Source organism: Babylonia areolata, chromosome 23 (genome assembly GCF_041734735.1).
Source record: "Babylonia areolata isolate BAREFJ2019XMU chromosome 23, ASM4173473v1, whole genome shotgun sequence".
Classification (NCBI taxonomy): domain Eukaryota; kingdom Metazoa; phylum Mollusca; class Gastropoda; order Neogastropoda; family Buccinidae; genus Babylonia; species Babylonia areolata.
This window is the reverse complement of record NC_134898.1, coordinates 9,250,330-9,276,393: the sequence shown is the minus strand read 5'-3', so window position 1 is coordinate 9,276,393 and position 26,064 is coordinate 9,250,330. Positions and strand designations below refer to the sequence as shown.

Genomic DNA, 26,064 nt, shown 5'->3' with positions numbered 1-26,064 from the left:
ACCATGGTCGTTTCGGATCAGATTATATCTTCAATAAAAGGTTCACAACATGCCTTTTTTCCCCTGAAGAAAAAGTGCATTTGATTTGAATAAAACAAGTTAGAAAAAAAAAAAGAAAAAAAAGGGAGAGAACTCATTAATCTTCAGCACGCCCCATTTTTTCCAGCACTGTTTCCTCTGCAGCCACATTTTCTCTGACTGGCTTCGAGCAAGAAATTATCTGCAAACACACACCTTTAACTTCCATTTGAACATAGGCATGGATGTGAAATTTTGTATGTGGTCAGGATAAGCATTGATGATCATGCATAGTTTCATGCTTTATTATAGTTTATATATGAGTGGTTAAATGAAATAAATGCAAAAACAACAAACTGTATCAGTGCTTACTTCTAAGACTGAGCTGGGAGGTGCACTGTGGTGTGCTTTTTTCTACCTTATTCTTGAAGCATGGTCTTGGTACTCAGACATGACACTTCAGAAACTTGGCATTAACTTCAATCAATGAATAATGAAATGATCATTTTGTATGGCCAGTCAAAAGAAGATGATACAGAAAAGCTTTAATTTGAGCCTGGTTGATATAATGCCACATGTGAATATAATACGCACAAGGCAATTTTGTTTCTCCTGCACCGCATATTATCTATTTGTTTGTATGGCAAGTTGATCAACCACATTGACAGTAAAAAGAAAATAAGATCAACATGTGTCCAATAAACTTTCATGGATCATCGCCACATCCGCGATTTCTGAAAACAGGAGTGGCCAGTCATGAAAACATCCTCTCAGCATGCAGGCTTTTGTCAACATTATCAAACTGTCCAAGACCCCCCCACATTCACTCAACTATAATTATCCATTTGTCAAAGTTATTCTGGCAAAAAAAAATCCCCCAAATTCATTGCCAGAATCATCGTTATGGAAGATTTCTAAAATCTCTTCAAACTGCGAATGTGCCATCTTGACCCGTGTCCTAAATTCACACACACACAAAACAAAAAAAAAGGAAAAAAAAGAAGAAAATTTGTAAAGCTTAAAATTAAAAATCCCCAGCAAAATTAACCAGATGAAAAGTAATTAAATTCAAAATACTTTATTGTCTCCTTCAACCAAAACAGAAAATGGCTGAAGCCTTGTTCTGAAACTAGATGCATAATAACTGGGGTCAAGGCTATCGGAAATTGTGTCATATGGGCACAAAATTCAAACACCCTAAGCTGGTCACAGCTGGAGATCAGTACTATTTGGCGACTCTTATAAACCCCCTGAACAAAGATTACACTTCTCTTGTTGGAATGTATAAATTACATGATGTTATATGACAGCAGTAAGATCATTAGTCAAGAGCTGAAACTTTTCCTTTAATTTAATGTTTTATAAAAGAAAAGAATACAAAGGAATGGTGAAAAGGATGTGAATAGATTACAAACTATATGTATGAATACATCCTATGTATGCATTTGTAAGAATATGTATATCCCCAAGTCTCTCACTGATATTTAGTCAATGAAAACAAAGTTATCTATTTATATTTCATGTACTTGCATTTGATTATCTAACATTATCCCTAGCATAACTAAAGCTTGTGAGACAAGTAACAGTTACACTGATTTTTTTGTTTCTAGCTGCCAGTCTGTGCCCCCAACCCTTTCTCTTCCTGTATGTATGTGAATGCTGTATTTATTATAATTGTCACACATCAGCCATGTGCTTAAGTTCTTTTTCGGTTATTTTTCAGCTGTGTTAAAATAAATAAATAAATTAAAAAAAAAAAAATAATTAAAAAAAGACAGAAAACAGTGCATGCGTTGAGTGAATGTTAAAAGTAAAATTGCCATAGCCATTTAGAGCTATCTGGGCAGTAAATTCAGAATCACTGTGTCTGGGGCTCATATTAGAAAGATCTTCCCAAACCAGTCAGGTACACATTCACACCTTGGGAGGAAAAATGGACTGAAGAACAAACTGCCATACTGAAATGGGGCCTTGAACCCTATCACCAATGAACACCCGATTCTGCCATGGTGGCTCTAATGTGTGAATGCTACTGATGCTAAAATCACAACTTGAACATCAAATTCTCCCTTACCAAAGTTGAGTTTCTTGATGGGGCTGCATGGTTGAGACGAGTGCCCATGCAGACGGGTCAGCTCACTCTCCACCACAGCAAAGAAATGGTCGAAGGAAGAGTGTCGGGACATTGCTGAGGCAGAACTGGTACTGCAGTCTGACATCTCCCTCTTCAGCAGTCCCCTGGTCCCCTCTGGAAGAAACAAGTGGACACAAATTTCATATTTAAAGCATATAATCTCAATCATTCATGGAAGTTCTCGTCTTCATGTTGCCTCCATACTATTGGTAAGATGGGCTACAAAGACATGCATGATGTAGTCATATGCCTTTTGCTTAACCCCTTGACTGCTGCTGCGGAGTATGCTTGTCTGAAATGGGCTGTCACAGCTCAATGAGGTAAGACGGAGCTACATGTCAGCATGTTAGTCATTATTCTTTGCTTGGACAATTATAGACTGCACTACTGGTTAGCAAAGTCAATTACAACATTGCTAAGTAGAGAAAAAGTAATAACGCACTACAAGCTTTGAAAGTTCTAATCCTGAAAAGTGACATTCACTCTATAGGCTGTTGATAACAAATACTGTAAACAGCTTAGAGAAGAAGATCAACTCACCTGTGGGCAGTGCAGGCCGGATTGGTCGGAAAGTGTTGTTGGCCAGGAGAGAGGCTGAAAATAACAAACTTCACATGTTACATTAGTTTCTCACTTATGAACAAATTACAACAGGTAGTTTAGCGAGAAAAAGAGACAGAGGCAATGTTCATTTCCACATTTCCTGGCTGAAATGCATCTTGTTTTGCCAAAGTTATAATGTCTCCACGCCAAGAAGGAAAATAGCTACAAGTTTCAAAATCAAAACTTAAATAATTTACAGTGTCTGCTCTCAGTGTTTACATATTCCAAGATTTGTCTTTTCCCTTTTATCACTTTATTACACCAAAAAAGACAAAGCTAACTTTAAATTCAAATTTATATGATGATCTGATATTTTCAATTATCTGCAAGCAGTACTTAATGTATTCAATCATTTCAGTATTGCTTTTGTGATTTCAGAGAATACTGTTGACAGAATTTGAAAGGATCTCATCCTTGTTTTCCATCTATATAATCTCAAATGTGTTATTCCAAAATATAATTCTGTAGGATTCCATATGAGAAATATCAAATAGATCTGAGTAATCTGATACACAACCAAACTACCAGTAGATTGACCTCATATGTGAGGCGATCCCACGAAGGGTACATTAAGGGTCATTTTGAAGATTTTCAGATATTTGCATAATCAAAAACTAGAGAAATAAAGCTTCACAAACATATACTTCGTTTTCATGTAGGTTTATTCAAACAAAAGTTATATTAGTTTAAATACAGTATGTAGCATGACAGCCATTTTGAGAAAATGCCACTTTACGCTGGCAGAGATATCCTGATAAAATGTCCATAGCAACAGAGGTTATTTCTTCACTAAAATCAATGAAACTTGGTGAAAATCATTATCACCCCTTCCTGTTTCAAACCAAACCAAAACGAAATGTATAACATATCATTAATTTACATTTTTAACCGATTTTGTATGCAAAGATTTTACATAAAAGTGCACGCTGAAGCATTCACTGTAGCTGACTATTCATGATTTCTCTAAAGCATGTACACTGATCATCATCTGGTTATATGTTCAAACATATTATCAAAGTTTAGAACAGACAGGTGCTTTGCTGTAAGTGTAATAAAAATAATTTTTATATCTTTCAGGGAGGAATCTATCATGTAAGACAGGCAATCCTTAGTTTACTTTGAATCTGATCTCGTGTATGGTAACTTCTGATGTTTTTGTACAGGTAATTTTGCCTCTCAAGAGACAGGGCTGGAGGTGGTATGATGGCTGGCTCATTGGGAAGCTCCCTCAGAACAGTGGCCACCTTATCTTCATCAACTAAAGGAAACACTTTCCTGGTCTGCCAGAGTTTCCCTGTACATCATGCATCCGGGCCTGTCTGATGAGAAGCGAAAATGACCAACCTTCTTTATTCCAGGCAGTGTACGGAAATGATGGCCAAAAAATTGCTGCCAGTCAAACATGTCCACCTGTGTTCTGGCATCCTGTGCCTCACCCTTCACAACTTGTGCCCTGTTGATTTTTTTTTTCTTTTCTGTGCCCTGTTGATATGTTTCACAGGTGTACTGTCCTGCACCACATCACACAGGTCCTGAAGACAATGTACTTCAGTGCAGACCGATTGAAGAATGTTTGCCCGTCAACACCTGCCAAGCACGTACCACAAAACAAATTTTTTTTGGTTCTGTCCCAAACAATTGTCACAATGCAGATCACAGTGCTGCTCTCCCACTCCATAGTTGTCGAAGAAGAGATGGAGGTATGACACAACTGCATTGGATCTTTTGCTGGAGGATGCTCCTTTATCGATCAGATAGTTTATCTGCTGAGAAAGTCCCTCACAGCAAACCCCAAAGATGTCCACTTTCCTTGGGGTTAAAAAATAGAAGCCCAGGCTGGTAGGGGCTGTGTGGAAGGTGGACTTGTTGGGTGAAGTCAAAAGAGTAGTGCATGGAACAGGCTCTGCTGTTGCTGGGGCTTGCACTCAGCTCCTGAATTCCCTGTTCCTGCACCACTGGCTTGCATGCCGCTGTCATGGTCCTGTAGAACTGTCGTTCTTCCTCCACATGACTGAGGTGAGCCTGTTGATCAGTGAGCAGCTCACCTTTCTCCTCGTCGCTGAGGTTGGCACTCCTGTAGATGACGTGCATGTTCTTCTGACAGACCCAGCACAGGTCTGTCATGGGACGTGCAACCACAACAAATGGGAGTAGTGCTGCCCAGATCCTTCTGAATGTGGAGGCCGCAACAGGTTGGAATCCTGGAATTTAATGAGACGCATATAACTAAAAAAACATATCACAGAAAAAAAAATAAATATCTAATATAAATTAGTTGTTGGGTAGGTGACATAAAAACTTAAAAGATAGTCTTGCACATCCAAACAAATCTAATCTGATGTGTTATGGAAACATTAAAATATTATGTGTCACGCTTTCTCCAGGAACAGCATTAATTTCCTATGAGAAATCTCTAAACACAATCATGACAAATACTATTTTGCATGTAACTGATTTTTCGTTGTTTAAATATGATTAATCATTTATCAGTTGCATAGATTTAAGAATAACATTTTTGTACAAACAACAGTTCTAAAGTGGTTCACACTTGTCCTATCTTACATGCTGAAACCAAAACTGTTTCCAGTAAGCACTTTGCCCTCCTCCCCTTGAAACAAAAACAATTAAAATATAGAAACTGGAATAATGCTGCAGTCAGTATGAAAATGTTATTATCACTAGGCCTATTATTCTTAATCTACTTATTATTATTATTTATCACTAGGCCTGTTATTCTTATTCATTTTATCATAATCATATTTGGACACACTCCGTGAATGCCTTAAAAGAATAATATGACAGAAAAAAAAAACTTCACCTGCAACTGCAGCACTATCAAGGAAGTCTCTGTGCACTTTGCTCTTTGGGGTGCTTGATGGCAGCAGGAGGATGTCATCACGATGGAAGCCTGGCACTCTTCCTGGAAGACTGACAGCATTATCCTCTGCATAGTTGAGGATAAATCTGTAGACATTGTTGGTATCAGCAAGAGACAGAGATCTGGTGTTGTTTTTTCTGCCACCTCGTCTGTTCTCCCGCTGACAGGGACCTTCCTTTTTGTAGTGGGCCATGACATTTCTCAGTCTTTTATCTCCAATGCTGCAACAATACAGTGTGTGGAAATAATGCATTAATAAAAAGAAAGAAAAATACAAATACTACTTTCTCCTGCAAGGGAATGGGTAAGCAGTAAATTGGAACTGGTGTATTACAAGTACATGATACTCTTCATTTATTATTTTACCTTTCAGTTAACTTCTAATGGCACAACTCCAATTTAATTTCCATCACACACACACAATTCAGCTAGGGTGGGCAGAACAAAGAAATTATGTATGTTTTCACAGTGTATGTATGTATGTATGTATGCATGTATGTGTTACACGTAATTATCATTTATGTATACAAGTATGTCAGTTTGTTATCAGCCTTGAACTACACATGCAAAATTTTAGATTTGGATAAAGTCATTTATTGCCTTTGGTCAATTTCTGCAAAGTGCACTGTCAGTTTCATTTTAAATGGAAATTAACAACATTGTATGACAATGTACTGAAAAAATCTGTCATAAACTGACCACACTAATGTTTATCTTTTGTATCTTTTTCCCACTCATAATTTATATTTCTAATTGTTCTTAATAACATAATACTATAGTAGTTTTTACCTGCACATGTACTTACCCAGTTAGAGAAAGGTCTTTTTGCAGACCAGTCTGTTCATCACAATGTAGGAAGTCCTGGTCCGCATGCGTTCTGTCTGATTCGCTTTACGGCTGCTCACAGTCATTTCTTCTTGATGCATGTTAGAATTGAAGATGCCCATGATAAACATGTCCAGTTCATCTGAAAAAAGGAAAAGCCTTGAGTTGAAATTATGTTTAGTGGTGGTGGTGTGTTGTGGGTCACAGTAACAAAATATATTCTTAATGGAATAGTCAATACAATAATCATTTTCAATTAAATATTAACACAATATTCATGTTACATTTGTAAGTTGTACACACACTTCTGAGTTATTTGTCAGAGAAGTAAAAACCTAGCCAAATATATTCTAACAATGTTGGCAGTGTAGTAACTAAAAAAGTTAGACTGTGATAGTGTACTGTGTTAGTGTGATGTGCTAGATAAGTAAGAAATCTATTTAACAACAACACACACACAGACACACACAACGTTAGTGTCTACATGTAGTGAGCCACACATACCTTTTTTTTTTAAATTACAGAACATGTGTTAAAAAATATAAAGTGTAAATGAATAAAAACCAAAACTAATGTATGTGAGTGTACAGTTCCCATCTGATGAATCAAAAAGACAGGGCAAAGTGTAATCAATGTATGCTCTTGTGGGCAGATCTGGTGGATTTAAAGTAACTGATCAAAGAATATACACATGTTGTCTACAGTTCTTTGATTTGCAGAGAGAGAGAGAGAGAAACAGAGAGATCAAAACTCACCTCTGGTAATTTCTTGAGTGCTCAGTTGCACCGAAATCACTTCTTCTGGACTGAACTGAGAAATACACCCTCTTCTCTGTTGTAGAGGAAGGTCTTGTTTACCAACTACTTTGATCTGTGTGCATTTGCAAGCAAAACCAGCTGCCCGGTCGTGTGTGGGGTAGAGCCTGTTCGTAGCACAATCCTCCGTTTCAGCATTGCCAAAAGTATGATCTACGTGGACAAGGGGTAGATCTTCTTTGTCGTCGCACTCTGGTTGATTTAATTTGGACGAAGAATCTGTGTCCGTGTCTAAATCCTGAGCGTTCGTCTTCGTTTCTTCTTTGACTCATTTGTCTTCCTTCGAGTCTTCGTCACTGTCATGGTCGCTGTCCGACGTACTTTCCGATGCCTCGAGGAAATAATCGGTTATTAAATCAGTAATGCCTTGCATTACTGGCATGCCAGCTGCAAAACTTTGATTTAAAAGATCAGCAATGCGCTTCTCCCTTCGTTTATCCATGACTGACTTGCGACGCTGCATCGAGACATGTGGTAAACAACTTCGCGAGTTTTTAACCAATCAAATGAGTGTTTCCAAGCAGATCGATGAACCTCTCGTCTGATTGGCTAAACAGACAGCCTTTGTTTACCATATTTGGAGGGAGATTACGCAGAAAGTTACATTTGTACGTAGTCGTGAATGAGCTAACGTTCGAGGCGGGAAGTTGCTGATTCCAATGATAGGTCATACATGTGTGTCACTTGTCTGGTTGTGTAGTAACATTTTCACGAAGTTGACTGATTTTTTGATGAATTTGAGTCAAAGTTTTGCCGACCAGCTTCATAGAATGACAGATTAAACAACTTTATAGGTTGAATCAAGCCATAAGACTTCAGGATATGAATCTAAAATGTTTATACTGACCGAAAATGTGAAAAAACGGAAAACGATAAAAATAGCTCACAACACCTTTTCAAGCCCCCAGGCCAAATCGCTCTCAGCGACTTAATGTGCCCTTGGTCGGGCGACGTCACATATAATCAGAAAATCCAGACTGGCAAATGAAGGAGATATGCTTCATGTATATCACATTGTGTTTTCTGTGGTTTCAACTAGTCACTTACAGCTGTCATTCCGAATGCAATCCAACATGGAATGTCTGGTGCTCGGTCGATGTGACCCATCAGTATAGCATACTGCAACAAAACACCATATGATTATAAGGTTAATGAAAAATAGTCTGAGCAAAGTTCATTGTGTAAGCATTTTAAACAACCTATAAACCACTGAAAAATTTTAAGCCTACAACAAGACTTTTATTTGTTCCTTGCCCTGAAGGTCATATTTCTCATATTGAAAAACCATCATCATAACCAGATTTTTGCACAGTCCATACATATCACTGTAGACAAAAATACACCATTGAGATATCAAACAATTGCAGAGTATTACAGTGATAATTCACAAAGCTCTTATACCTTTTAAACCAATTTACTGCTGTGATTCACAAATACTCTAAGAAGCCAAGTTCATTTTGTCAACACCTGAAATAATAACTTAGAAACAAGTGAAAATTTGGAGGCCTACAAAAGTAAGGCTTTTATGGCTGCAAAGTTTATCCATTTTATGGTTGTAAATCATTTCAAGCAGCCTAAATGGAACTTAAAACTTGTCACTGATTAGTTTACAAACATTTTCTTGACAGTAGATTGTAAAGTTGTAACACCCCAGGGTTGTACATCAGTAGGACTAATATCTGGCTCCATCCAAATACAATAGGATGTTTGTCCTCTTCACACTGACATGAAGAGGACATTGAAACTCATTTTGCCTTCTGTTCTAGTTTCTCACCGTTTCTACTTCTCTTCGTCAAATTCATTTGGAAAAAACCTGGTATTTTCTGTCCAGTTTTGTTAATTTATATCATTTCCATTAATGAGCATTCTTTTCCTGTTTGAAAACTAGATAATGAACAAAAAGACTGCTTACAATTTACCAAATCCAATGTCGATACACACCCTTGATAGTTACGACACCCTTCATGTTTTTTTATCTCCCAGAAACTGGTGACATGCATTTTCAAAAATGATAGCACCTTGTACTACTGTCTTGAACAGAAAAGAGGACTTACAGCTGGCACTGGCAGCGTCCAGGGAGTCTATGTCAGGGCCTGTGTACTGGAAGGCTGGCTTGCGACCTCTGAACTCGCTGACAGCCACTTTTTTGATCAGCTTTAGGCTGGTTAAGATGTTGGCAATGTCGTACAGACGGCGAATCTTGGCTGTATCAGAAGACATCAACTTCATAATACTTGGTTAGACACCAGATTTCTATGTTTACACATGTTTCAGCTGTTTGTGTCCCCCCCCCCCCTTCTCCATCAATTAACTGTCAACAGCCAGCCAATCTGTTTCAGATCTGCTTGTCCTGCATTTGTGTATTCTTGTCAAAAATATTGTGTACACCTAAAAATTGCGCACCAAGCAAGCATATCTGAAACAGGCAATTCAGTAATCCCCATGTATTTACCTGTATTATAGATTTCACATATTTTCATTGCCAGTGCCAATTGTGTTCCGTATTTGCAGTATAGATACTCAAACACATGTTTCATATGTAGGCATGTAAAAATTTCCACTGAATTATTCCACAATGCGACAGAAATCTAACTGAAAACATGACAAACTATTTCTTCTTCCTTCTAAAACATCATTTTTTCTTCTTTTAAAAATTTTTTTTTTTTTGTTTTGTTTTTTACACATGCACATACTTTGGATTATACATCTGATCAGAATAAGAAAAATACGAAGACCAACTGACATGCAGTTAGCAGCAACATCAGAACTGTGAGCTAAAAATGGACTTTGCAATTCTCAACACAGTAAATGAAAATTTGTGCTGAATGTGTTGGGGGAACAGGTGGTGACCCCTGGCTGTGTGAAGACAGAGTAGGTTGCAAGAAAAATTACTGGATCTTAAAAAAAAAAAAAAAAAAAAAAAAAAAAAAGGGGGGGGGGGAGCTGCCAACAGCAAATTGCCGTTCAGCTGCGTAACTCTCTTCTTCACTCTTCCACTAAGTCACTGCCTATCAAAACTGTGACTCAAAATAGTCTGTTAAATAATAACTAATAACCGATATTGGGAGCCCAACCAATATTTTCAAAAAAACAACAAAACATGCAAGTCTTAATAAAAAATCATGTGCCCTGTTGGGCAAGATCAGAATGCACTGGGCAGTTGGACGATTGTTAATGTTGAGCCCTGATTATAAAGATTACACACATCTACATACATATAGTTACCTATTTTATTGATAGATGTACTGGAGTAATTCCTATAGGATTTCAGAAAACAGGAAGTTAAAGGAGGCCAAGTTAAAAAACAACAACAGTAGGGTAAAGAAGAGAAAACAGCACAGAAAAAAACACAAAACAAAACAAACAAAAAAAAAAAACCCAACCAAACTAAGCCAAATGCCTATCCTTTCCATTGCCCTGAAAGACATTTTTTATCATTTCTTTACATCCAACTTACTTTTGAATTTGGAGCTTTCCGGTTTCTCCAGGTGCTGGTCTCCGATGAGTATTTTTGCTGACATATCCAGATTGACTGTTTGAGGCTGTGTTGACAGAACAGTCAGTGTTATGTTTCTAAAGCTGAGATAATTTCCAAAAATAAATGTTACTTTGATGGTTGTTCATCGACTATTTACACTGTTGGACTGAAGTTGTGATCCAGAGTGCATGCATTATTACTGAAAAACCCATACCGCATAAGGATGAAATTTATTGACTCTTTTAAAGATATAGGTGACAAATCTAGCTCAATGAAGCGCTTTTTCCTTTCAGATCTGGCACTACCAATGAGAAAGCAAACCAGCCTCTGCTGAATCGCCAGACACTGAAAGAACTTGTGAATCTAGATATTTTAGGGACTACTTTATGCTGGATTTGTAGTTGTAGTTGTATTAGTACTATTACTTTTTTTTGTCACAACACATTTCTCAGTTTGAAATTCGGGCTGCTCCACAGGGAAAGTGTGTCGCAACAGAGAGTGCCACCCATTTTTTGTTGTTTTTTCTGTGTGCAATTTCATTTGTTTTCCTATTGAAGTGGATTTTTCCTGCAGAATTTTGCCAGGGAAAAGCCTTTTGTTGCTGTAGGTTCTTTAACGTGCATTAAGTGCATGTTGCATATAGGACCTCAGTTTATCATCTCATCCGAATGACTAGTGTCCAGACCACCACTCAAGGTCAAGTGGACGGGGAGAAAATACTGGAGACTATGGGATTCAAACCAGTGCGCTCATATTCTCTCACTTCCTGGGCTGGCATTTTACCACTAAGCCAATGCTTCAAGTATCCAGCAACTGATGGTATATCTTAAACCCACACAGTTACACTGTGCCTGTGATGCAGTTTACTGAACAAGGGCCCTTTCACAAACTATTCTGAGAAATCTTGGTTTACAGTCTACTCAAGTTACAACTGAAGAAGGGGGGAAAAAAACCTGAATTTTTTTTTAAACACTAATTTTACATTTTTTCCCCTACATTTTTTTTTTTGCTGCCCCATCATCTGCACCGTTTCAGTGGCATTAACATCACGCTGCTCATTTAGGTTCCTCCATACACAGCCACACCCGGGGTCGTCCATCACAGTTCCAGTGTCAGCAGTCCACAGGGAACCATCGATGTTAGGTTGCCAGGAGGCCATACACCAGAAGAGACCCTGCACTGCTGCTGAGTCACTTCGGTGGTGTTCAGTGGTGCCTGTTCTGATTTAACGTACTTAGGACACCATCTACTAAGCCCCCTACTAACGACAATAATGGCTTAGTTGCGGAGCCAGACTGAGTGAGCGTCCCTCCCATTGTGGAGACCACCACCACGTCCCTCAAACAGCCTCCCATGAATCTGCCAACACTGAAGACACTGACAGGACTCACCCCAAGCACAAAAGTGGAGGGTATCGAAACTGAGGTCACCATGAGAGCAGAGCATGAAAGGCCACAGACTTTGAGACTGTTTTGTTTATACTGATGATGATGGAGGATGACGATGACACTATGGAGGTCCATTTTGGTTTGGGACTGCGTGACAAGGCTGTACTCTACGCTTCCTGTCATAATGATATCCTGGCATTAACCAGGCCGCAGAGATACAGACACTTGCAGTTTTGGTCAGGTAATTAGAGCAACACACCCAAAGACGCATCCTTGAAGTGGATGACACTTGACTGTGTGGTCCCAGTCTCCCCATTTAAGCCCACAGCACACTCAACTCTGGGTGGGTAGGAGCCGGCCACAGGCCAAAAAACAACAAAACAAAAAAAACCACCACCTCCGCTGGGATTCGAACCTGCGTCTTCTCAGCTGTTGGTCCACGACGCTAGCCACTTCACCACGGCGGCTGGTTTTTTTTTTATATTTTATTTTAAAAGCACTTTGTATGATGAATGTGACACCAAAATCAAGCCCCAGGTTATCTTTTAGATCATGTGCAATGCCAATGATGGCTTGATATTTTTGTGTTAGACAACACAAATTCATAATTTAAAATGTAATCAATCACATAAACCGGTCTTCAGTGGGTAGGCACAGAATAACAGATTTTGTTTATAGTCCAGCCGATCGCACAGGGTGACAGATTGATTAAATATTTGCTTCTTTCTTTTCTTTTTTTTAAAGAATAAGGCAACTGTTTCTATATTTTGCTCCCAAACAATTGGGAATGCCTTAGAAAAATATCAAGGTTTTGCACCTCCCTAAATAAAACAATACCAAATGTGATATAACACGCAAATAACAAAAACAAAACCTAGTAAGCCCTGTACAACAGATACCTACCTTTGAGACTAGGAAAAGCATCAGAAACTTTTGGCTCATAATTCCCAGGGACTTGTCTTTTCTTAATTCTCCTGAAACAAGATAAACAACATGCACCATTGATGTCACACTGGTGTCCTAAACATCAAGCAGTGTGTCTCACACCAAATACATTGCTCAAACTGTACTTTTGGGACACAATACAAAATGAAAAACACCTTCCATGCATTACTGTGTTCCTAGAAGTAGAATTATGCAACAGACATCAATTAGAAAAATATGTACTTTGTAAACAATGGAGCATATAATCATGAACATGTATGTGGTGTCAAAAGATTCAAGTTCCAGTTTGCTGTTTCTCAAATGTGTCACTGTTTGGACCAATCCATATATGCTACACATCTGCTAGGCAGATGCCTGACAACAGCATAACCCAACATGCTTATCAGGCCTTGAGTGCTTGCTTACATATTTGTGTACCTATTGGAGTGGATTTTTTTTTTTACATAATTTTGCCAGAGGACAACACTTGTTGCCACGGGTTCTTTTTCAGTGCGCGAAGTGCATGCTGCACACAGGACCTCAATTTATACTTAGTCTCATCCGAAAGACTGGACGCTCAGTTTGATTTTCCAGTCAAACTTGGGAGATTCGGAAAGGGTGAGAGCAGGATTCGAACCCACACCCTCATGGACTCTCTGTACTGGCAGCTGAACGTCTTTACCATTCTGCCACCATCCTTCAAAATTAAGCAAACTAGAAATTTCTGTATGAAAAAAGCATGGAGAGATTTATATTTTCTCTGTACTTATAGTCAAACAAAGTCAAGAATGGCAAGTGAAGGACTAGGAGTGATGTGATGCTATGAGAGAGCGGAGTCAACAGTGACAGTTCTAATGAGAGACAAAGGCTGCATTTGTGTTGTGTATGTGAGCGATGGTATACTGTGTGTGTGTGCACGAGCGTTTTCCCTGTCAAACTTAGATTAAGTGTGAAAAGTATGGTGTGTGTGTGTGAGTGAGTGAGTGAAACGGTCAATTCAATTTTTATTTTTCTTGTTAATTCAGTATCCACTTTTAACTATTCATAAGCAGTAAACATGCTGATGGCGTAGTTAGTGTCATTGTATGTGTTCTGTCCAGAATTTGTATTTTTCTTTTAACTGTGAACAAGAAAAATCATGTCATGCTGACTTTTAACCATAGATTCCTACAAATGGGAACAGCCAGATTATAGATTCCCGCAACTGAAGCCTCAACAAAATAAGCCGTTAATGATCTGCATATACAACCTATTATTATTTTTTTTTTTTTTTGGTGGGTCCCTTGCACAGGTTATATTTCTCAACATAGAAACTTGCATCACAAATTTTGGGATTTTTATATATATATATATATATTTTTTTTTTAAGGACAAATAAACAGAAGAAGAAGAAAAAAACGATATCCTCCTTCCACCGACCCAACCCCCTTCCCACTCTCCTTCAGCAAGCAAGGAATCACCTAGTGTTGTGTTTCACAAGAGAATTCATAAAAGAAAAAAAAAAACTCCATTCAAAATCATTCAGTATGATTTGTACATAATTTAACTTTACTGTATGTCACTTTTTCTAGTAAAAGTGTAATATAATATGTCTCGATTTCAGTTTGTATTTCTTGGTATTTTTTCATCTTTTTATTTATCTATTTTTATTTACTTACTTAATTATTTATTTTTATTTATTTATTTTTTTATAATTATTTCTTACATGTTTTTTCAAAGAAGAAACATGCTTTTGATGAGTTTACCTAAGCTCACATATGCCTCAATTTGCAAACTAAGTCGTGTTTTATTTATTCATTTGTTTAATCAGTTATTCATTTTTGTGCAGTTGAGCTCAATAACGTCTGTTGAATACAACCGTGTCAGAGAGAGCGACTGTTTAAGAAAAGAAGGATGAGTGGCCATGTGAATGCAAGAACTGAACGAAAGCGGGCAGGTTTTTTTTTAATGGGTTAACACTTTATATGAGGTGGCTGAGGAACGCAAGTGACACAAATGTAAAATGTATTTATATTATAATGAAAATGAGTAAAATGGTTATTAGAATAATGATACAATACAATGAATAGTCTTACGCTGTCATCTCTCAATTGCCAAGGCCTTGGTAATTTTGCTAAAAGAAGGGATGTCCTTCAATATCTGAGACAAAAACAACTCTATATATTTTCTACAAGACACACATTTTCTTCCTAAATCTGAGCGTCAAATTAGAGCAGAATGGGGATATGAATGTATTTTTTCATCCAAAAATAAGAGATCTAGGGGGGTAGCTATTTTACTTAACAACAATTTTGACTTTAAGATAGAGAAATGCATCAAAGATAGCCAGGGAAATTACATAATTCTTATAATAAATACCATGGGTAAACAAATTGCTCTAACTAATGTATATGGACCTAATAGAGACGACCCATCATTTTTTAAAGACATCAGTCAAAAACTTGATCAGTTAGTAACAAATATCATAATAGCAGGAGACTGGAATCTTGTTATCAACCTGAATTTAGATTATCATAATTACAAACATATTAATAATACTAAAGCAAGGGATACAGTACTGGATATGATATCACAATTAGAACTAGTGGACATTTGGCGAGAATTTAATCCAGAAATTTTACGATACACCTGGAGAAGAACAAATCTATTTCAGCAAAGTCGGTTAGATTTCTTCCTAGTTTCTGAAACACTTATCTCTGATGTAAAAAATGCAGACATTTGTTATGGATATCGTAGTGACCATTCCCTCATAACATTAGAAATGATGTTTAAAGCAGAAAAGAAGCATAAACCTTTTTGGAAATTTAACTCTTCCTTGTTAAAAGATCAGATATATGTAGAACTTGTTCATGAAACTATTGAAAGGGTAAAGGAACAATATGCAGTATTGATATATTCCCGGGATAAAATCAAAGATATTCTAAATAGCGCACTGCACTTCACAATATCAGACCAATTATTTTTAGACACCCTGTTAATGGAAATAAGAGCAAATACTGTAGCATATGCCATAAAAAGAAAGGAGAGCAAAGAGTAAAAGAAGAAGGTCTAGAACATGACATACACGCGATAGAAAAAAATAGTGATAGAAGTGTAAAGGAAGCATACCAGTTACAGGAAAAGAAGAAACAATTAGAAGAAATAAGAAAAACAAAAATGGATGGGATCATCATTAGATCAAAGGCAAGATGGGCGTCACAGGGAGAAAAAATAACAAAATACTTCTGTTCACTAGAAAAAAGACACTTTGTGAGTAAACAAATGCTAAAACTAGTTACAGACAATGGAGAGGTCTTAACGAAAACAGAGGAAATGTTAGAAGAAACTAGGTCTTTTTACCAAGAACTATATAAAGAAAGAAATACACAAGAGGTTGACTTAGGTACTTATGTCACAAATCTACCACATTTAAGTGAACAAGAAGCTGAGGTACTGGAGGGAATTATTACTAAAGAAGAAGCATCTATAGCATTAAAGAATATGAATAATGACAAAAGTCCAGGAACTGATGGAGTAACAGTCAATTTCTTTAAGTTTTTCTGGAATCAACTTGGGGATTTTTTAGTCCGTTCTATTAATGAAGGATTTTACAAAGGAAGAATGTCTATAACACAAAGGGAAGGGGTAATAGTATGTCTACCTAAAGCAGATAAGCCTAGGGAATTCTTAAAAAACTGGAGACCAATTACTCTTTTAAATGTCAGCTATAAAATTGGAAGAACATGCATTGCAAATCGAATCAAAGCTGTCTTACCAAAACTGATAAATGAAGATCAAACGGGGTTCATACCAGGAAGATATATTGGGGATAATTTAAGATCTATGTATGATATGATTCATTACCTGGAAAAAAAGAACCTACCAGGACTGCTCGTATCGATAGATTTTGAAAAAGCTTTTGACGCGAATAATTGGGGGTTCATGAAAAATGTACTGAAAGAATTTGGATTTGGGAAGGATATATGCAACTGGGTAGCCTCTTTTTATAATGATATAAAGTCTTATGTAGTAGTTAATGGAAAGGTATCTCAACACTTTGATATAAATAGACGGTGTCGTCAGGGAGACCCGATATCGCCTTATTTGTTTGTCCTATGTTCAGAGATACTTGCATGCAAAATTCGTGACGAAAAAATAAAAGGTATAAAAATATCTGACACAGAATTTGAAATAAATCAGTTTGCAGACGATACAACATTCACATTAGAAGGAGACAGATGCTCATACGAAAGGTTGTTTGAAACACTAAATGAATTTGAAGATATTTCAGGCCTAAGACTTAACTTTGAAAAAACAACAAATGTTTGGTTAGGAAAAAAGAAAAATTCGCCTGAAAGATACTTAGTTCACAAAGAGATACAATGGAATCCAACAAAGTTCAAAATATTGGGAATTTGGTTTACTAACGAAATATCAGACATAACAAAAATTAATATTGCAGATAAATTTGTTGATGTTATTAATCTATTCAAAACGTGGGCAAAAAGAATATGTACGCCTTTGGGTAGAGTGGCAGTACTAAAATCCTTAATACTTACAAAATTAACTTACTTATGGATTTTACTGCCCAACCCGCCAGAAAACGAACTGAAAAGACTGCAAAAAATGTGCTATGAGTTTGTATGGGACAAAAAAACAGACAAAATCAAAAGACAGTATTCGGTGCAAAACATTGAGCAAGGAGGTATAGGAATACCGGATATAATAACTTTCGTTAAGTCTTTAAAATTGTCATGGGTAAGGAAATTATACACAGGAACCCAAAAGTGGAGGCAAATACTACTTAAACAATGTCCAGAAATAATTAACTTAAACTGTTACGGAGCCAAAAGATTTATCAAAAGTAAATGTAACCACTTCTGGAAAGATGTATTCGTAGCATTTGATCAATTCAACAACCACGTAAAATTACAAAACTACAAAGAACTTGTATCAGAACCTATATTTTATAATGACAAATTTAAAGTAGGTAACGTTGATTTTTGTTTCAATGACTGGGCAAAAAAGAATGTGTATTTAGTAAGAGATGTATTAAGTGAAGACGGAGGCTTTCTGAGCCATGAACAATTCTGTAAAAAATGGAACATAAGGGTTAACTACTTACACTATAAAAGTTGTACACAAGCAATAAGGCAATACATTAAAAAGGAAAGGATAGTAATAATCAACAACGAAAGTAACCAGAACACAAAAGCATTAGACATGATATGTAGAGTTACAAAAGGATCAAGAACATATTATAATATTTTGCTTGAAAAAATAGAAATATATGACATAAAACCGTTCGTTAATTGGGAGAGAAAACTGGATGTTGTAATAGATTGGAAAACTGCTTTAGAGTTAATTAAGAAGACGAAAGAAATCAAAATAAAATGGTTCCAAATCCGAATTTGCTTTAGAATTCTAGTCACAAATAGTATTCTTAGAAGAATGGGATTGACAGAAAGTGAAAAATGCAACTTTTGCAAAATTGAAAAAGATACTATACATCATTACCTGTGGGAATGCAACTATATACAGTCTTACTGGTTAGAACTGGAAACATTATTGAAAGGTAAATGCCAAGGGTGTGAGAGATTATCATTTAATACTGAACTTATTTTGTTTGGAACTGACGACAAAACGAAAACAGACGAAGTACTCAACCTGATTATATTATGGGCTAAATTTTTTATATACAAAAGCAGAATCAATAAAATCAGACCAACAATATCAGCATTCATGAAGGAAGTACAGTACAACTACTGCACTGAAAAATATGTGTCCAGAATGGAAATGCGCTATAACAAATTTGAACAGAAGTGGTTCCCGTACATGGGAATAATAAGCGATTTAAATGATTAATATGGTACATCGGAATATATAAGAATGGTTAAAGAAACTAGTTTTTTGCTGCCAGTATCATTGCTGTCTTATTTCTACTTTAGTGTATTTCATTTTTGTATACAACACTGCCAACCACACGTACAGACATACCGGCGACAGGCAAATTTCTGCAACACCATATGCTATACCTCAGTTGCCATTTATGTATCAGTGTTGAATTGAAATATCAAATGCTTTGGTGCCATTTTGCCAACATTCAAGTGTTTGTGTGTAGCCCATTTCGTTTGCCAATGTCTGTGTGTGTGAATGTGCGCGCGAGAGCGAGCGCTTTGTGCATGTGTGTTGGGGGTGGGTGTGTGTGTGTGTGTGTGTGTGTGTTTGTGTCTGGCTGTTTGCTACTCTGTGTATGTAAGAGAGAAAGAGAATAACATAATGATCCGACAGATGGCTGGCTTAGAATATACACTATATTATTTAACAGGTTTTGATGTTTTCATAACAATAATAATTGATAATATTGTTGTTTTTTCTTCATGATTATGTTTGTACATTCTAAGAACCTGTTTTAAACTGGATTAATATCGGTGTTCCCTCGATGTCTCAGAAGGAGATTATGTTGCTAGTTTTGTGGTATATTGACCGAGGGATTATACGTTAAAGAGTATGTGTGTGTGTGTGTGTGTGCCTCACTGTGTGTGGGTGTTTGTTGGGATTGGGGAGATGCAAAAACAAAAACCTTGCAGTTGGATGAATGATATAACTTCAGTGAAGCGAGGGCCAGTGTTGATGTGTTTTTCCTTGAAGCAGATTCTACGGTGTAATGCTTCATTGTTTTTGTTGGAATCAAACAATGTATTTTGTTATATTGTTTACCCAAAATTTTAATGTGATTACATGTTTCTTGACAAATATAACCGTCTCTGCAAGGGGGGGGGGGAAAGAAGAAGAAGAAAAAAAACAAACAAAAAAACCTACTACTAAACAAAAACAACAACAAAATACGACTTATTATTGGTATGACTGAAGATATCCCCCTTACGTTTAATCCAGATTTGGTACTGGCAAAGTATCGTTTACACAAGTGAATCAAAAAATGAGAAAAACATTGTTGGTTGTGGTGAAATTAACATGATAGTATTGTGTCCTGACTGTTGAAAATTGTTTGTTCAGTAACAAAGCTATTTTCTCCACAATTTCTAAAGATATGATCAAACAAAATTACATATTTTTTCCAGACCACGCAAAGCCAAACTGAATCAAAAATTGGTTGGCTACACCACTGATGGAAGAGATAGGTGGATATTCCAGTATCAACCTTTTTTCTTTTCAAAAATAAAATGCATTACTAATTCCAATACAAGATTTCCAAACCCTAAAGGGCAAAACATTTCCCAAGACATTCAGCCCTGGAAATGATTCATTTCTTGAAAACCCTTTTTCCAGATTTCCCTGACTGTACAAACCATGGCTATCTTCATAATTTCTAGACATAATTCTCTTTAAGAGCTTAGCAAATTTGAACAATACCAAACACTAATGATTTTAACTTGGACATCCATGTTCACCTCTTTGCTTCAAATCCCCAAGTGGGTCTTCTCCAGCACTCCCTGGTGTGAGAAAATCACTTTCCCTCTCTGGTGTGGCCGGACAGGAGTCCATGTGCAGTTCCTTGGTCAGCTCTCGGTCCTTGAGACGTGCTATCTGCTCGGCAAACCCTTCTTGCATTGCCAGCATCTGTGGAAAAAGTAATGTTTAGATTTGAACTCCTTACCTACTTTTTTGGTATATAGAACATTTTTTAAACATCTATAAACCATAGTGCTGCACACAGGACTTTCTTAACAGACCATTGGAGAGTTCTGTGTTCTTAAAGTTGATTGGCTCTCCCAAATTTTTAGCAACAAGGCGATCAAGAGAGAGTGTGCGAAACAGACTGCTTCTTTCAACTTTTCCCATCATATTTTGCTATCTCTCTCTCTCTCTCTCTTTTTTTTTTTTTTTTTTAAACTGCGCATACATTGTACAGAGTTTGGTTGTAGCAATGGAGGCTATCAACTGAAGAAACGAGGGAACTGTGGAACTCTACAGCGGTCTACTGGCTGGAGAGACAAAAAAGAAACAAGAGAGGCCAGGCCTTCAAGACTCACTTGTGATACACTTTTTAAAAAAAAATCCAAGCTTTTTATGTATTGAGTATAATGCTTTTACTGTTATATTTATATTTTTTGTATTCTCTAAACTTGGCACTTTGATCTGATATTCGACCCAACAACAAGAGCAGTCATAATTATCATTTTTTGTTCAAACAGGAACTTCTTTTGCTAAGCATGGAAGTTTTATTTATTTTGCAAACGTTTTGGTGCAGATAGTAAAAAAGGGAAAATACTCTAATTAATGCTAGGAGACTTAATTTGCTTTAAACTGATCTTTCTCATCTTAAACATTACATTTTGAAACAAGAGAGGCAAGGCCTTCAAGACTCACTTGTGATGCACTTAAAAAAAAATTAAAAACAAAAACAAAAAAAACAAACAAGCTTTTTATGTATTGAGTATAATTTCAAAATGTAATGTTCAAGATGAGAAAGATCAGTTTAAAGCAAACTAAGTCCCCTACAGAGTAATTTCCCTTATTTTACTGTCTGCACCAAAACGTTTGCAATAAACAAAACTTCCATGCTTAGCAAAAGAAGTTCCTGTTTGAACAAAAAATGATAATAATGACAGATCTTTTGTTGGGTCGAATATCAGATCAAAGTGCCAAGTTTAGAGAATACAAAAACTATAAATATAACAGTAAATGCATTATACTCAATACATAAAAAGCTTGGATTTTTTTTTTATTTTTTAAATGTATCACAAGAAGTCTTGAAGGCCTTGCCTCTTTTGTTTTCTGAAGTGTTCATACCATTGCTTACATATGTCTGGAGGGTTTTTGTGCGCTCTTCTGTGATACTTCATGTTTTATGTGTATTTGTTACTCTCTCCCACTCACTCTTAACAGTAATCTACGCTTGTGACTTTGCTTGCTTGTGTGCAAGGATCCACTTTCACTTTACCATAATGAAGTACAATATCTTACAGTTACACTAGATTGGTCTGGCAGTACAATAATTCAATCTGTCAAGGAATGACTACTACACTGCATGCTTGACTGGCAAGATTATATCTATGTTGAATGTCCGCTATGATTGATATACTTGCAAAACAAAGCCATTATATGCCTGATGAAAATATGATTAGCTAAGCTAAAAATACAAGATTTTGTATTAAAAGGAAAAGAAAAAAACAAACAAAAAACTGGGAAATTTAGTACCGGCAACTTTCTACCCATGGACTCATGAATTCAATATCTAACGGTAAATGACTCATCCAGCTGTCTATAATTGTGAGCATGGGTTAAATCACATTTATGTCAACATACTGCTGAAGCACTAACACTTGGTACATCAGGTTTCCCCATGTTCATCACCTTGAGTCGGGTGAGTGTTGTAGTCAGGTTGGTTTTCCCATGCCAAGCATACTTGTTTTTTGCCATTCGGCTCACAACTTCCACACTTTCCAATACATTTACAATGTCATAGATTCTTCGCCTCTCCACATCTGTAACAATATAAAATACACTTTCTTTATTTCAACATATACATATATATCATTTGCTTTTGTAAACAACAAATATCCCTGTGAAATCAATTTTAGTGGTGTTCAGTCTTTAGTAACACTTTACAAAATATTAACATTTTAATATATATATATTTTAATGATGTAATACAATTTTTTTAATGGTAGAAAATCATTTTAATTATTCCACATCAACATATTTCATTTTACCAGCAAACGGAACTCTTTAAGGTCAATGACAATTTCTGCAATTTTCTTTTTATTGGGCCTAAGATGAGTTGGACAGGGAATTTTGAGAGAAAGGGAAGGATGGTGGTAGAGACTGAGGAAAGGATTGCAATTATTGTGATTTAATTTGTATGCTATTACTCAAGTAAAATAGAAATACAACATAAACACAACATCAACACAATGACCACTTTATCAAACCCAGTAAACCTGAAAATTACTTACTGAGGGTTTTGGCAACTTCATCCAAACAGATTTCAATTTGCTCCATTACGCCTGGATACTCTGGATACTGATTCAAAAATCTGAAAAAAGTAAAACCAATGAAAATAAAAAACACATTAAGAAAGTTCACCCAGCCCACAGGGTTCACAAAAATATGTTAAGGATCACTTGAGAACATGCAGTTTTCATTTTGAGGGCGCGGTGAAAAGATCGTAAGATGCTAAATTTCTGGCAAACAGCGGTGTGTGATGCAGCCTAAGTAATGTGCATCACTCATAAACAAATGTATGTTTTCTTGCACTGTTGCAGTCTGTACTTACTTCCTTTCTTCTTCTTCTTTTTTTGTCCAATTAAAAACCATAGCTATCATTTACAAATCACTGAATTACTTTACTACAGAATTTTAGCTGAAAGACTGATTTTTCTAGCTGTTTAGTCACATGCAAAACAGCCGTTTGTGCACAGGCTAGTGGTATGCCATGTTCAGTATGCATAACAAATTCCCTTCCCTCACCTTTTTAACACATTCTATGAAAAACATACCTGCGTTTTTGAAACTATGGCCTTTCAATTTTTGTATACAAAGTCTATATTGTACAGAGATGTAAAAATGATAAAGTAGCACAGAAAATTAGAAGCAAGATGAACAAGGACAAATTACTGAAAAGGCAAGTCTGCCAGCTAGCCAGTGTGGAAAGTGGTTCACTCGTATGACTAGCACTGCATTGTATGCGACTGTTGTTCTAGAATAACCTGACGTTACAAAACTATTGGGATTTAAAAAACTGAAACAAGGCAAGGAAATCATACTTGCACAGCTAAGGGCAAGAATTTTATATATTAAAATTAGCAACAGAAAGTATTCACAGGAAACAGAAACTAGAGAGGTATGAAACTACTTAGAAGTTAGAATTTCCAACCCAATTTTGGGGGGAGGGGAGTTTAGTAGATATAAATACACTCACTGCCACAAAGTGTGCAAACAAACCAAACGTATTCATAAACAAAACCTACTTTTCACAAAGAAGCCCTAGCGACTTCTCTTTCCTGGAACCATGAAGCATAGTCCTGCCTGGGTCACTTTCCTGTGATGAGATCAGTTCACTCTCTCCACCTATATGGTCACTGGAATTTGTTGCATCACTCTGCTGTTCTAGTCGCTGGCTCTGCATCTTTCTTATCTCTGGACTCACGGCGCTGAACAGCATTCGAAGGTTGGCTGTGGGGGATGGAGGATGTTCCATCGTCTCCCGCAGCTCCAGGGATGGGGAGCCATTGTCTGAGCGCTCTGCCCCTGAGCTACTAGTCGTATCATTTGTTTCTTCGCTTGTGTGACTGTGACTACTGCTAGAATTTTCTGCTTCTGAGAAACATCGCCGCATCGGCATGGTAGGGCTGGAGCAGGCATTGCAGCATGTGTCCTTTCTTCCTGCTCGTTTTCGGCCCCTCGTTGAAACCAAAGAGTTTGCACGTCTCATATTTTCTTTCCCTGGTCTTGACTTCCTTTCTTGTGTCAGCTTGTAACCTACATTCTGAATCAAGCCCGTTGTGAATGTGATACTGTTGTTGTCAGCTAGTGCAAGCTTTGAAGTGTCTGGGTGTGTGGTGGCCTTCAAATCCACATCAGCCATTTGAACTGGAACAGAAACCCATACTGATGAGTCACTGAGTGCCACATTCTGGCAGCCAAACCAGACACACACATATATCTGCAGGTGGATATTTCATAAATGCATTTGTAGAAATAATGTGCCCAGTATTCCAACTCTGCAACTATAGATAAAAGTAAAGAATTGGTCTTTTGGGGGGAGTGGGGTTGGTGTTGGGGACTCGGATATTGGTGTGACTATGCACAATACCTGCCATGTCCTTTATCCAGCTGGCATAAAATCATGTTGCACATGATCAGTTGGGAGCTTTTAAGATGTTTAATTGAAGCGTGAAGCACATCTCAAACCAGTACAATTCCACTGACTTATTTCTTTCACATTTGTGAACCTTATACAAGTCTTACAGATGTGGTGTGATGGAACAAAGATATAAAGAGCTGGACAGAAAACTGCACTCTCATAAAAATAAACCTGAAAATTAATTGGGGGCCCATTGTATGGCGAAGATTCTGTCAGTAGGACACATAATGTTACATTTTTAGTTGCTGTTTACTTTAAAACTTGATCAAAATGTGTCACAAAAGTGCAATGCCTGATATTCTGAAGATTCATTTCATCAGCAATCTGGAAATCTATGTGCATTCTTACACAATCATTCACTGCAAAATGGTCTGAAATTTTTTTTCAAATAACACAAGACACCAATGGTTAAAAGTAAATTACTGAAATATCAAATGAAAAGCCTCCAAATGTCAATTTCTTATGATTTACATATCTGGCAATTTTTCACATTTCTTCCACTCCTGTGTGACTGAGGAGTGAACATGCACGCCTTGTGAACGCTTGTTCTGTTTCAGTGTTTGGGGGGGAAATATTGTGGATATTGCCAACTAAACTAAATAATCGACTTTAGTAACAAGAATTATTTAAAGTTTACAATTTACTCATGGGGGCGGGGTGCTAATTTTAATCTTATTCATTTTTGGCATACAAATGAATTAAAATCCCAAATCTTCAAAGGACAATGAAATAATTATCAGGCGCTTTGTGTAATGAGGAAAGCGCTGATAAATGTCCAGTTATTATTATTATAATTTTTAAGATGAACAAAGTCATCAACCGAGCAGTAAACCCTACGCCGACACTGACCGAAGGCGGCAGCGCGCGTACTCCCGTCAGTTGATCTCTCGTAATCGCGAACAAGTACCGGAACATGTCTGAACTCAAAGTCCGCCAAAACATTCTGCCGATGAACCTTTATCGAGCTTATACAATTACATTGTAAATATCTATCGATATTATACACAACAAATGTCTTTGGGGGGAACTGTCACAGCCGAAAAATTCCTGTTGCAAGTCTATTGGTAACGCGCTGTGATCTACCGCCAAAACAAGACAGACCCGTTAGAGGACATTACCGATTTGTATAATATATCACGGCTCGTTTCTTCAAAATAACTGGAATATACCACTGAAAGAACAAGTAGAATGA

The 26,064-nt window shown here is 36.9% G+C and overlaps 1 protein-coding gene across 2 annotated transcripts in view; it reads right to left on the bottom strand.

Moving 5' to 3' along the window:
* The window catches only part of LOC143297735 (uncharacterized), a 42,003-nt gene that overhangs the window by 9,015 nt on the left and 6,924 nt on the right, over window positions 1-26,064 (bottom strand). For both annotated transcript variants that reach the window (XM_076610185.1, XM_076610186.1), the window contains exons 2-11: window positions 23,977-24,598; window positions 22,963-23,042; window positions 22,361-22,491; window positions 20,455-20,623; window positions 13,043-13,113; window positions 10,731-10,815; window positions 9,328-9,477; window positions 8,321-8,392; window positions 2,693-2,746; window positions 2,093-2,266 (exon numbers count right to left, since the gene is read on the bottom strand). In XM_076610185.1, the coding sequence (XP_076466300.1) occupies window positions 2,093-2,266; window positions 2,693-2,746; window positions 8,321-8,392; window positions 9,328-9,477; window positions 10,731-10,815; window positions 13,043-13,113; window positions 20,455-20,623; window positions 22,361-22,491; window positions 22,963-23,042; window positions 23,977-24,598 (1,608 nt within the window). The remainder of the gene's footprint in view (window positions 1-2,092; window positions 2,267-2,692; window positions 2,747-8,320; window positions 8,393-9,327; window positions 9,478-10,730; window positions 10,816-13,042; window positions 13,114-20,454; window positions 20,624-22,360; window positions 22,492-22,962; window positions 23,043-23,976; window positions 24,599-26,064) is intronic.